At 45.8% G+C, this 12,443-nt stretch overlaps 1 protein-coding gene across 4 annotated transcripts in view; it reads right to left on the reverse strand.

Annotated features, from left to right (window-relative positions):
- The window catches only part of Scamp1 (secretory carrier membrane protein 1), an 82,775-nt gene that overhangs the window by 38,592 nt on the left and 31,740 nt on the right, over positions 1-12,443 (reverse strand). For 2 of the 4 annotated variants that reach the window (XM_039102030.2, NM_001100636.1), the window contains exon 2: positions 11,928-12,005. The exons of 1 other annotated variant lie outside the window; for it this stretch is intronic. In XM_039102030.2, the coding sequence (XP_038957958.1) occupies positions 11,928-12,005 (78 nt within the window). Of the gene's footprint in view, positions 1-6,052; positions 6,182-11,927; positions 12,006-12,443 lie in introns of those variants that run through there. One more of the 4 variants, XM_039102031.2, reaches the window with a different exon arrangement.

A 12,443-nucleotide genomic window follows, 5' to 3' on the forward strand; every position in this document is an offset into this window, starting at 1 on the left:
AAATACAGGTTAATGAGCACCGAGACGGAGTGGCAGCTGCCAATGTGGAAAGACATACTTGTGTTATACAAATGTAACTAGTAGGAAAACAAACAGCTTAGTTTAAAAGAGTAAAAGACCTGAGCAGGTATTTCACCAAAAAAGAAGTGAAGTGATCACCAGGAATATGAAAAGATTCAACATATTTATCGGCAGAGAAATGCAGATCAAAACCACAGGAAGATACCACAGGAGGATACCACCACAGGAGGATACCACCACAGGAGGATACCACAAGATACCACCACAGGGGGATACCACCACAGGAGGATACCACCACAGGAGGATACCACAGGAAGATACCACAGGAGACTACCACAGGAGGATACCACCACAGGAGGATACCACCACAGGAGGATACCACAAGATACCACCACAGGAGGATACCACAAGATACCACCACAGGAGGATACCACAAGATACCATCACAGGAGGATACCACCACAGGAGGATACCACAAGATACCATCACAGGAGGATACCACCACAGGAGGATACCACAAGATACCATCACAGGAGGATACCACAAGATACCATCACAGGAGGATACCACCACAGGAGGATACCACAGGAAGATACCACAGGAGACTACCACAGGAGGATACCACCACAGGAAGATACCACCACAGGAGGATACCACCACAGGAGGATACCACCACAGGAGGATACCACAGAGAGATACCCCTTCATAACTGCCAGGATGACTGTTATCCAAAACTCAGAAAGACAAAAGGGGATCACCACCACTGTTGGTGTGGATGGGACATCCATTATGAAAAGGAACACAGACGCTCCCGAGGGAATGCAACACAGAATTAGCAATGTAGAGTTCATCTCTATACAAGCTATGTGTAGATCAAAGCTTGGTATTATATCTAGTACACACATACAATTATAATATACCTTGAAAAGATACCAGAGCTACTATGTGGGTAGGCAATCCCTCTTCAAGTAGAGCCAGCAGGAAATACAGCCACTGCACAGTATCTGCACCCCGTGCCCTGCACAGCATTACTATCAGCATGGATGTGGCAGGTGAAACCGTGTCATTAGACAAAGACTAGGAGAGTTGACTGGATTCGGAAACCCCAGTATTATCCTATCTGAGACCAGTAGGAGCTTCATCTGCTCCCGCCCTGTTCCTGTCCTGGAGCAGCACGTGACCACCACACCTCACGTGAATTTTGTGACCACTAGTCATGTAGTCATACAGTATAGAGTTCTCCATGCCAACGAGTCATCTAGATGGGTCAGCCCCAAGGGTTTAGCCAATAAGCTTCCCTTTCCGGACATTCCTCTCTGCAAAAGGTTTTTAATCTTTGGTCCACCCTGAGTAAGTTGTATGCACCCATTTCCCACAATGAACAATGAATAAACAGCTTGGACAAGCAAGGACTGTTCTCATCGAGAACCACACGGCTCGGGTCCTGACTCCTCCAGCTTCCTCTGGGGTTAGGAACACCAACCAGCCTTGGCCTTCGCCTGCATCATTGCTCACCTGGGCTGGGGGCTGCAGCTTAGATGGAGTTCTCCCACCCCTGAGCATCAGCACTTCCCACAAGCACGGCACCCAACAGCGATGGCGGAGTAGGGGGAAATGCAGCCTAGCCCACTGCGTTTTGCCTGGAGTTCACGAAGCCCAGCTCTGAGAGGGAAACACACATGAATGGATAAAGTAGCCATCTGCCACACTGATGGGTCCAGCGGACATTGTGCTAAGTGAAATACACCAGACACAGGAAGAAAACAATTGCATGACCTCATTTACATGTGAAATCTAAAAAGAAGGTTCACAGAGCATACAAAACGGTGATGACAGGAGATGAGGAGGGACTGGAGCAGGAAAGGGGCTGGCGAAGGCCAGAAAATACAAATTTATAGGGCAAGCAAGTCTCCCGCAGTGACGTGCATGAAGACACAGGTGATGGAGTCAAACTGCACAGGAAATGTGTGCTGAGTAGCTTTTAGCTGCTACCAAAAAAAAAAAAGCAACTGTATGAACTGATAGTGAGATAGTAATGTAAATTCACCATCTATATATATTTCATTAAATCATACTGCAATCCTTAAATATATACACTAAAAAGTTAAATTAAGCATACAGCTACTGTGTGATCTGGCAATCACACTCCCTGGTACTTGCCCAAACGAGCTGAAAACTTATGCTCACAGTTAAGACCTACACAGATATTTTTAGCACCTTCATTCATCACAGTAGGGTACTGTAAGTAAAAGCACACTCCTTCAGTAGGTGACCGGATCCATAAGCAGGGCAGACCCAAGGTGTAGACTAGTATTCAGTGCTAAAAAGAAGTGAGCCGTCAAGCTATGAAAGACATGGTGCACACACAGGTAAGGAAGTCAGTGAGAGAAGGCACATCGTGCACCGTGCCATGGTGTGATGACTGATGGGTAAGGTGAGCCTACAGAAATGGAGACAGAGAACCCAAACACCAGTGGCTGCTGCTGAGGCTGTAACCTGTTCAACCCCAGCAGGAACAGACCTGGGCTGCGTTACTGTGTGTCAGCAATGGCTCATACGTGTGACAAACTGTCAATCTAGAGGTAGAGTGAAACAGTAGACTGGGGGCTCGGGGTGAGGGGCAGGAGCAGGTGGGAATCTGCACTCTCCTCTCGGAGGGGACCCTGCTCTACAAAAACAAAACCTCTTTCAAAAAATAGAAGTGGGGGTTGGGGATTTAGCTCAGTGGTAGAGCGTTTGCCTAGCAAGCACAAGGCCCTGGGTTCGGTCCCCAGCTCCGAAAAAAAGAAAAAAAAAATAGAAGTGAAGCAGGGTTCAAGAGAAGTTCAGCAGTACAGAGAACAGTTCAGTTCTCAGCACTCACAGCTCCACAGATCTGGCCTCCATAGGTGCACGCGTGTGCGTATGTGCATACACACACACACAGACACACACACACACACACATCTTAAGAAAAAATATAATGCTCATGTGCTCATGAGAGTTCCTGAGCAGGAGCCTGAAGCAATGGATTAACTTCTTTTTTTAATTTTTTGAGACAGGGTTTCTCTGTTAGCCCAGGCTGTACTAGACTTGATTTGTAGACTAGGCTGGCCTTGAACTCAGAGATCCACCTGCCTCTGCCTGTGCTGGGACTAAAGGCACGTGCCACCGCCTAGCCAGCCAACTCCTTTTGCTTCAGGGCTGAAAACAAACTGAAAAACAACAAAAGGGGACAGTGAGCTGAGGGTTCTGTGGAAGTAGGAGAATGGGGACAGCTTCTAATCACTGCCTAGAGTGCAGCCTCAAGACAACCCGGAATTTAATGAGGAGAGAACAGGAAGTGAAGGAAACCAGAGAGCGAACAGTAAGACTGACACACTGGAGGTCCCAGAGGCTCCGGAAGATGTCCCAACACATCTGAAAGACTGAAAGGCAGGAGGCAGTAGTCACAGAAGCATGGACTTCAGCCACAGAGGAGGAAATCCTAGGATGAAGGGAGCAGTAGGCTAAAACTGCTGTCCTACAGAAGAGTCCACAGCCCTCCTCCAGAGCTGCCTGCCTGCTCTGTCAGTGTGCTGCTTGCTGTAAGGCGCTATCCTGCCAGCAACATTGCCTGTATCCACAGGAGCCCATGGTGACTAGTCCTGTGAATTACTGGCATTCCCTCATAGAAGGGGTGGGAATGGACGTTAGGGCCTTCTGATATTCCACCGTTCCCCTCAGCCGTCTGTGTGTAGTTTGACTCTAACTGCATGTGGCAGGAGTCTTGGGGAGGTGGTAGGGTATATAGACTGGGGAGACTAGAGCAGCAGGTTGTCATTGGCTTTGGTTTGTCATTAGGACCTTAGGAGGGGGTAAAGATTCACCCCCCCCAAAGAAGGAACATTAGTAACAGCTAGTTTATAGCTTTCTCATATCCATGACTGTAAAAGTTCATGTAACCTGCATATATAACATGTCACTTGGGGAAATTTAAATTCATGTTTTCAGGCCATATTTATTATTTGGCTTAAAATAAACCACTTTTATTTGCCTTTAAAATAATCCTATTATAAGTGGCATATACAATTAATTCCAGCACTCAGGAGGCAAAGGCAGGCAAGATCTGTGAGTTCAAAGTCAGGCTGGTCTACACGGTGAGTTCAAGGCAGCCAGGGCTATATGGTGAGACCCTGTCTTGGGGGAGTAGAGAGAAACACAACTTTATGATGCTGGGATATAGCTCAATGGTAGAGTATATAATTAACCTGATCAAGCCCCTACATTCAGTTCCTTGTACCAAATAAATGTTCACACAAAATTTTAAAACTAAGTAATTATGAAACAGATGGTGACTATAATAAAGACGTCTGGGATGGGACGATGGAAAGAGCTGCAGAAGTCAATGTAAAGGGTCAAGGAAATAAGACGTGAGAGTTTGAAAAAAATTATCCGAAACAGCAAAATAGGAGGAATGCGTTAGAAACACTAAGTTCTGGTGAATCAAGACACAAAAACATTAAAGACCAGTCGTGGAGGTGGCTAGATGTTAGTGACAGTGGCTGCTGGCTCCTAATTAAAATCTAATGAGATACAAAGTTGGGGAATTTTCAGAATCGTGGGAAACACAAATGACTTCCACTTCTCTTTCATGCCTGGTTTAAAGCTGTGAGACAAAAGTCAACTACTTTCTTAAAAGGCTGCGAAGGAGAACTCTATGGCCTCAATGACTTGTCAGCCCAAAAGTCCAATGTTGAAAGCTAATCCTCAATCAATAGTTTTAGCAGGTGAGATATTTGGAAGATGATGTGATTGTTAGGGAGAAACACCTATAAATCCAATCTGGGTCCCTTAAAAGGGAGGTAGGGGTGGGGCTGAGGTGGGGGCAGGTCTCTTCCACAACATGAGGGCACAGCAAGAAATGGCACTCAGGCCCCTGAAAGACACCCTGGTCAGCTACTGAACCTGCCTGCATATGCACCTTGGGATCTGCAGCCCTCAGAACTATGAGCCATCAATTCCCGCTGTCTATAAATTACCCAACGTAAGGCTTTCACCAAACCTGCACATACTATAATACACCACCCTCACAGCATGGTGTTTCCACAGCACAATGAAGAAAAGGCACTCCAAAGAGAATGAAGGGCTTAAAGACGGACTGATTCCTGTAGGACTGGACAGAGTTGAAAGAGTTACACACACAAGGGAGACAGGCTGAAGGCTACACAGACACTGTGAGGCATCAACAGCAGCTGAGGAAAACCAGCTCTGGACACAGGCATGAGGACGACGGTCTTGGCAGACTCAGGCAGGTGCTGCAAGGGCAGGCCAGGGCACATCTCCTAGAGTCTCTACTTTGATCCTTCTTAAAACTGAGGTGAACAGCCGGGAGGGATGAAGCTGGAGTCCTAACGTACTATCTGATTCCCAGTGAGGCACTCAGCTCTAAAGTGACCCTCCTGATTCTCCCCCATGGTGCTCACGTCTTTGGTAGAATCCTCCTCCTGAAAGCACTGTGGGGCTTTTAACAAGCTTCTGACCAGCCAGATACTGAAGCACAGTGACGGGGACAGACCACCACCCCTCCGGACTCTACTACACTCTTTAAGAATGTGTCCTAGCAGACTGGACTAAGAGGCTCCATGGATAGACAAAATGGTTATGTTGGGAGATCCATGTATCCCTGGGAACTGCAGGGGATATCTGTGCCCCAGTGGAAAGCAGCCATCAACGCCCTGAAAACTGCTAAGACTCTCTGTCATACACCGAGCAGGATCTTGGCCAGGAAGCTCAAGGAGGCAGGTAGAGATTCCTCCTAGTCAAAGCCCAGATAAGAACAGAACACAGGAGGCCGCAGAGATGGCTGGCAGTTAAGAATATGGCTCTTCACGAGGATATAAAGTTGGATCCCGGCACCTACATAGCAGCTCACAACATCCTATAACTCCACTCAAAAAGACCTGATGCCCTCCTCGGGCATCTGTGGGCACCTGCACTCACATGCACGTACCCACACAGACATATAATTAAAAACAAATCTTTTAAAAAAAAAATACAACAAGGACAATACCTTCAACACAGCTTTTGTGTGGCTAAAGAGTTAGCTCTGTGGAGCCCAAACTTCTGACCCACGCTACCGAGTCTGTGGTAGTTTGTCAAATAGCAAACCTGCATAGATTGCTGTCTTGACCCACTGAAGGCGAGGATAGCCTAGGAGACCCAGGCATTATGATCACACAGTCTCTTGACTCCCTCACAACAATGGAAGGCCAAGTCAGGGGGTCTCAGAGAGGTTTGGTTTGTAGGGAGATAGATGGCTTTGGCTAAAGCAAACAGCACTAGACTAGGACGAAGGCAGGCCTAGATGGGTAACCTGGCACACGCTGGGCTTCCTCCTCAGTTTTTCTATAAACCAAAAAAAATGCTATAGGAGATAGGCTAAGTTCAAGTCAGCTGACCCCCATGCCAAACTGCTAGGTGTGGAATATATAATCACTTCTAAGGAAAGTAGGTAAGTTCATCTGATCTCTAAAATAATTCCTTAATAGCACACAAAAAGTAGTCTGAAGACAGACTGGAGGCCGTGTATCTCTGGAAGGCCACCACTGTGCCATTCTGCAAGTTTCTGAACTAGGACAGCTTGGTTTCAGTTGAAAGGACAGACAGGTAAAGCCGTTCAGGGAGTGAGGATGTGGCCACTGATTAGACACAGGAAAGAAGCTACTTGAGCCCAAGAACATTTGTGCTTTTAGCCACTGGGACACTAGGAGAACAGAAGCACAGTGTCATTTAATAAAACGGGGAGACAAAGACTGGCTCTAGAGGAGAAAGGTGATGAGCTCCCGGAATACAGAGGGAGAAGGGCAAGCACAACAGGAGGCAGAGATGTTAAAGTGGAGAGGGCACTCACTGCTCTGTGCAATCAGTCAGTCCTGCAGCTAAGAGCTTCATCCTGCATGACAGGAGACCACAGGAAAAACTATTCACCACAATGCTTTCCTCCCCGTCTCTGTGTGAGACATGAATAAAACCCAAAGGAGTTCAGAGGCGTGCCTGAAGTGACCCACTAGTCAGCAGTCAGAGCTGGGCTAAAATGCAGGTCTTCAGGCCCTCCATGGCCTGCATGGCCTGTGTGGTGGATGTTAGTGACAAGCCACTTATTTATGTCCCTTCCGGTTAGAGATGACCACCTCGCAATCTCCTCCTCATGGTTCTTTCTCCTGGAAGGTACAGACTGTGAGGGAAATCGCACAGGGTACAAGGAACAAAGCAGAAAAGAAGGCAGACCAATCCTCTGCAAGGAATGGCAGCAAGTGAGGCCCCGAGTGTCTCCAAAGACTACTACCCCGAGCACCGCATTCCAGCCCCATGTGTCCCCAGTCTTTACCTTTCAATATCTATCAGAAAACCTGTCAAAGGCCACAAGCACCCTAAGAGAATGTAAACCATTACCGGGCTAAAGGGAAGTGTTCCTGATCAGTTCTCAGGGATCAAATCATTGCTCTAGCAACTCAGAAGGTAGACCAGGGGACCTACCTAGCATATGCCGTGTATGTACATGACTCAATTCAGACAAGGCCCACTTCAAGTGCGCAGTAGTTCCCCACATCGGCAGACACTTTGTCTATGTTACACAGCATCTTGTGAAAACACTTGAATTTATAACTTTGTGAATCAAAAATTATAAAAGTAGCCAACTTTTCATTCCATAGTCTTTAACTACCTGAAGTTTTCTTTCAACGACAAAAAATTACATATTGTAAGTCTTCTTTTAAGATTACAATTACATCACTTCCCCTTCCGTTTCCTCCCTCCAAATCCTCCCATATACTCTTCCTTGATCTCTTTCAAAGACATGGCCAAAGTGCTGGCTTATATGACAGTATTACAGAAATTAAAGTCATCAAAGGGGAGGGAGTCTCAATTAAGAAAACTGCTTCAGCATGGAAGGTGGTGGCACACACTTTTAATCCCAGAATCCAGGGAGCAGACAGATCTCTGTGAGTTCAAGACCAGCCAGGTCTACAGAGTGAGTAAGAGGACTGACTATACAGAGAAACCCAGCCTCAAAAAACCAAACATATGGTTGGTAGGCAGGTAGGCAGGTAGGCAGGTAGGCAGGTAGGTAGATAGGTATACAGAGAGAGAGAGAGAGAGAGAGAGAGAGAGAGAGAGAGAGAGAGAGAAGAGGGGGGATGACTCCACAAAATGAGGTTATAATTAGTCTGAAGGGAATTTTCTTGATAAGTAATTGATGTTTGAGGCCCAAGCCCATTGTGGGTGACATCATCCTTGGGTTGGGAGTCCTGGGTTCTATGAGCAGACTCAGCCAGCCATGGGGAATGTGGTGGATTGAATAGATATGGCCCCATAAATTCATGTGTTTGACTGCTAGGACTAAAGGGAGAGGTGTGGCCATGTTGGAAGAAGCGTGCCCCTGTGGTGGCAGGCTTTGAGGTTTCCTGTGCTCAAGCTTTGTCCAGTGTAGCACACAGCCCCTTCTGCTGCCTGGGGACTAAGACGTAAAAGTCATCTGCTTCTCCAGCACCACGTCTGCCTGGGTGCCCCCAGGCTTCCCACCACAGTGGTAATGGACTGAACCTCTGAACCTGTAAGCCAGCCCCAGTTAAATGTTTCCCTTTTAAGAGTTGCCTTGGTCATTTTGTCTCTTCACAGCAGTAAAACCCTAACTATGACGAGGAGCAAGTCAGTAAGCAGCACTTCTCCATGGCCTCAGTATAGTTAGTTCCTAACCGGTATGAATTCCCATCCCAATTGTCTTCAGTGATGAACAGTAATGAGGACATGAAAGCCAAAAACAAAAAACTTTCCTCCCGGAGTTGCTTCAATCATGATGCTTCAGTAACAGTAACTCTAAGGCAGCCTCTTTTTTCATTACTTGCTGCTACATGCATATATGTATATACATATATATTCCTAAATACAACCTCCTTAGTCTGTATACTGTTCCATTTATGTATGTTTGCAGGGTTGACCATCTGGTGTTGGATAGCCAGTTGGAATGCTCTTCTCTGTGGAAGATCATTTCTCCCACTCTGAGCATCCCTTAGTTGCCTGTAGCTCTCTGTATAGGGTTGAGACCTCCTGGCTTTCAACTCTCCACTTTGGCACTCTACTGTGGCTATCCTTGCTTAAGCAGCCATGTTAGTAAGACTTATTCCTAGAAGACACGATTTCACACCAAACTCCCGAATCTTACGAGCTTTCCACTGAAATGTTCCCTGAGCCTTAGGTGTGGGAGGGAGTCATTTTGTGGATGTATCCATCGGAACTGGGTTTCACAGAACACAGTCTCATTGTGTATCTCTAGCTGGTCTTCACTCCCTACATAGACAGACTGGTCTTGAACTCACAAAGATTCACTAGCCTCTGCCTTCTGAGTGCTGGTATTAAAGGCACGTACCAACCACACCTGATTGAAATCTTTAAGATTTATTTTTTTATGTCTATGAGTGTTTTTGTGCATGTGTGTGCACATGTGTGCGTGTGCGTGTGTGTGTGCGTGTGTGTGTGTGTGTGTGTGTACACACCGTGAGACTGCTGCCCATGGCAGCCAGAAGGAAACATCAGATTCCTGGGAATTGGAGTTACAGACGGTTGTTAGCTACCATGTAGGTGTTGGGAACTGAGTCCAAGTCTTCTGTAAGAGCAGCCAGTGTTCCTAAAGGCTGAGCCAGCTTCCTAGCTGGGAAAACCTACTTTTAATAAAGTAATGTGATCTTTTTCAATCTCAGCAATCCTGCTGTAGAATCTGCCTGCTTGACCGAAAGTAACTCATCCTATCCTTATACAACAATCTAGAAGCTTCCATGTCATAGATATCTTCTAAATCAAATATAAAGACGCCAATCAACTAAAACAGTATTGGACTAAAATCAAACACATCATTTAATTCAATTAATCAAGGAATTTTAGGGGGCTGGAGAGAGCTCGGAAAGGGCACTTGCAGCTCTTGCAAAGGACCCAGGCTTGGTTTCTAGCACCCACTGAACAACTCACAACTAGCAATGAACTCTCAGGGGGATCCAGGGCCCTCTTCTGACCTCCACCAGCACTGCAGGCAAAACATCTACACACATGAAATAAAACATATCTTAAAAAGTAAAAATGCAGCACAAGCTTCACCAGGTTCTTGGACAACAATCATGTTATGTTCCTGGTACTGGTGTAGTGCGCCTGCTCAGAAAACTCACAGCGGCTTACTTTTAGACACTCTCACTGTAGCCTAGCTGGACACTCTTCCAAATCCTCCCAGGAACTGCAGAGACTCCCCATGTAGGACCACAGTTTACCATTTCATGTTTCATTTATCCTGTATATATCCTCTTTGTATGTACGCTGAGGTTTTTAAAATCACATTTAGGTGACAAACTTTCCAAAGGCCAGGACTTCTCCCCCTCGTCATCTGTCTCTAAGGAGAACATGGTGTGTGCTCCCTAGTTCTATGCCAGCTGGACATAAGCTAAAGTCTTCTGAGAGGAGGGAGCCTCAAGAGAATGACTCCATGAAATCAGGCTGTAGACAAGCCTATAGGGTATTTTAAATTAGTGTTTGATGGGTGAGGGCCTATCCCATTGTGGGTGGGGCCCTGCCTGTGCTGATGGTCCTAGTTCTATAAGAAAGTAGACTGAGCAAGCCATGAGCACGCTAGGCCTTTAGGAACACTGGCTGCTCTTACAGAAGACTTGGACTCAGTTCCCAACACCTGCATGGTAGCTAACGACCGTCTGTGACTCCAATTCCCAGGAATCTGATGCCTCCTTCTGGCTGCCATGGGCAGCAGTCTCACGGTGTGTACATACACACACACACACACACACATGAACGCACGAACACACATACACACATACACAGACACAGACACAGACACGAACACACACACACACATGAACGCACGAACACACAGACACACACACACACACACACACACACACACACACACACACACACACACGAACACACATCCTGAAGCACCAAGGGACGCAAAGTCACCAGTCACCTCATTAACATACATCAAATTTCAAAAGTTTTAGGATCTATATACCCAGAACTGAGGACAAGGACCAAATACATTTTTGTTTTTAATTATAACTTTGTACAAAGCTCCTAAAGAACTAAGGTAAGTCAATAAAATACACATTGAAGAAACCCCCAAGGAAATTCAACATTATCTTTCAGAATAATCTACACTATGGAAAATACTCATGAGGTGATTGCCAGTTAAGGATCATTATGGGATGGTAAAAATCCACATGCATAACTCAAGTATCCATGGGGTGACCAAAGTAAGTCACAAACATTTATAACTAGGAGCCTGGTGCATACAATTGTCTAAGACACCAACAAAACTTCAGAAGACAACATTATTTGAGGAGAAAGCTACTTCAAAAGCCCTGACTGTAAGGGTTATGTCCTAGCGGAAGGCAGAACACAATCCTGTATCCCACACTGAGCACACGGAACAGCAGACCTCCATCAGGGAGCTCTTCTCAGACCCCTAAGCTACACTGACTTAGAGAGGAAGAAAGTGTTTTCCTAGAGCAAGCAGACTTCCAGAAGGAAACTGCCACAGCAGCAGGTGACTCAAGTGACAAGCACACAAATGTCACAGGCAGTCTCCATTGTCAACATCGCCCACATTCCCACAAAGGCTGCCGGAACATCAGGAGGCACACTCCTCTCCCCAGAGCTTCAAGTCCTGTGAGGAGGTCCACACAACACAGGTTAGCGCTGTAATTTACAGAATGGAAGAGACGTCTCAGGAACTTCTTCAGGAACAATGCTAAACTGCTGAATTCTAGATAACACATTCACACAGCTTGTTTTACAATCACTTAATCCACCAGCTAAAGAGAACATAATTAAAATATCCCCTACTAAACTTCCACTTAAACATTTAAAGAAGTGCAAAAAAAGAATGTTACCGTTCTAGAATCAGAGAAAGGATTATATTCATCAAGTCCCGGTGGCACATTTCTTGTCACCTGTGTGACAGATGGGTCCTGGAAAAAGAATTGAAAAAGAAGCAATGTGAGTTAATAATTAAGATCCAATTTTGATATTTACATACTATTTGCTTTATCTGAACCTTTGGTCACTCAGCAAAACAAAGCAAACTGAAGTACAGTCAGATGCATTCGACATTTCAATAGAGGTAATATTTAAACCCTCACGCCTCAAAGAAAAACAAATAAAACACAAATAAAACGTGTTAGCGCAAGTCAGCTGCTAGTCTATAAAGACTTAGGTAGACCCACTTACTTGTTATGTGGTGCTGACTGCCTACGATGCTTTGGTTAAACCCACCATTTGTAAGATCATCATAAAGTTTATACACAGGGTTATGTCACAGGGTCTTACTCTATAGCCCAGGCTGGCTTTGAACCCTTGGTGGTCCTACTGCCTCAGCCTCCTGAATGCTAGCCATTAGATTCATAACT

Source organism: Rattus norvegicus, chromosome 2, assembly GCF_036323735.1.
Source record: "Rattus norvegicus strain BN/NHsdMcwi chromosome 2, GRCr8, whole genome shotgun sequence".
NCBI classification, from domain to species: Eukaryota; Metazoa; Chordata; class Mammalia; order Rodentia; family Muridae; genus Rattus; species Rattus norvegicus.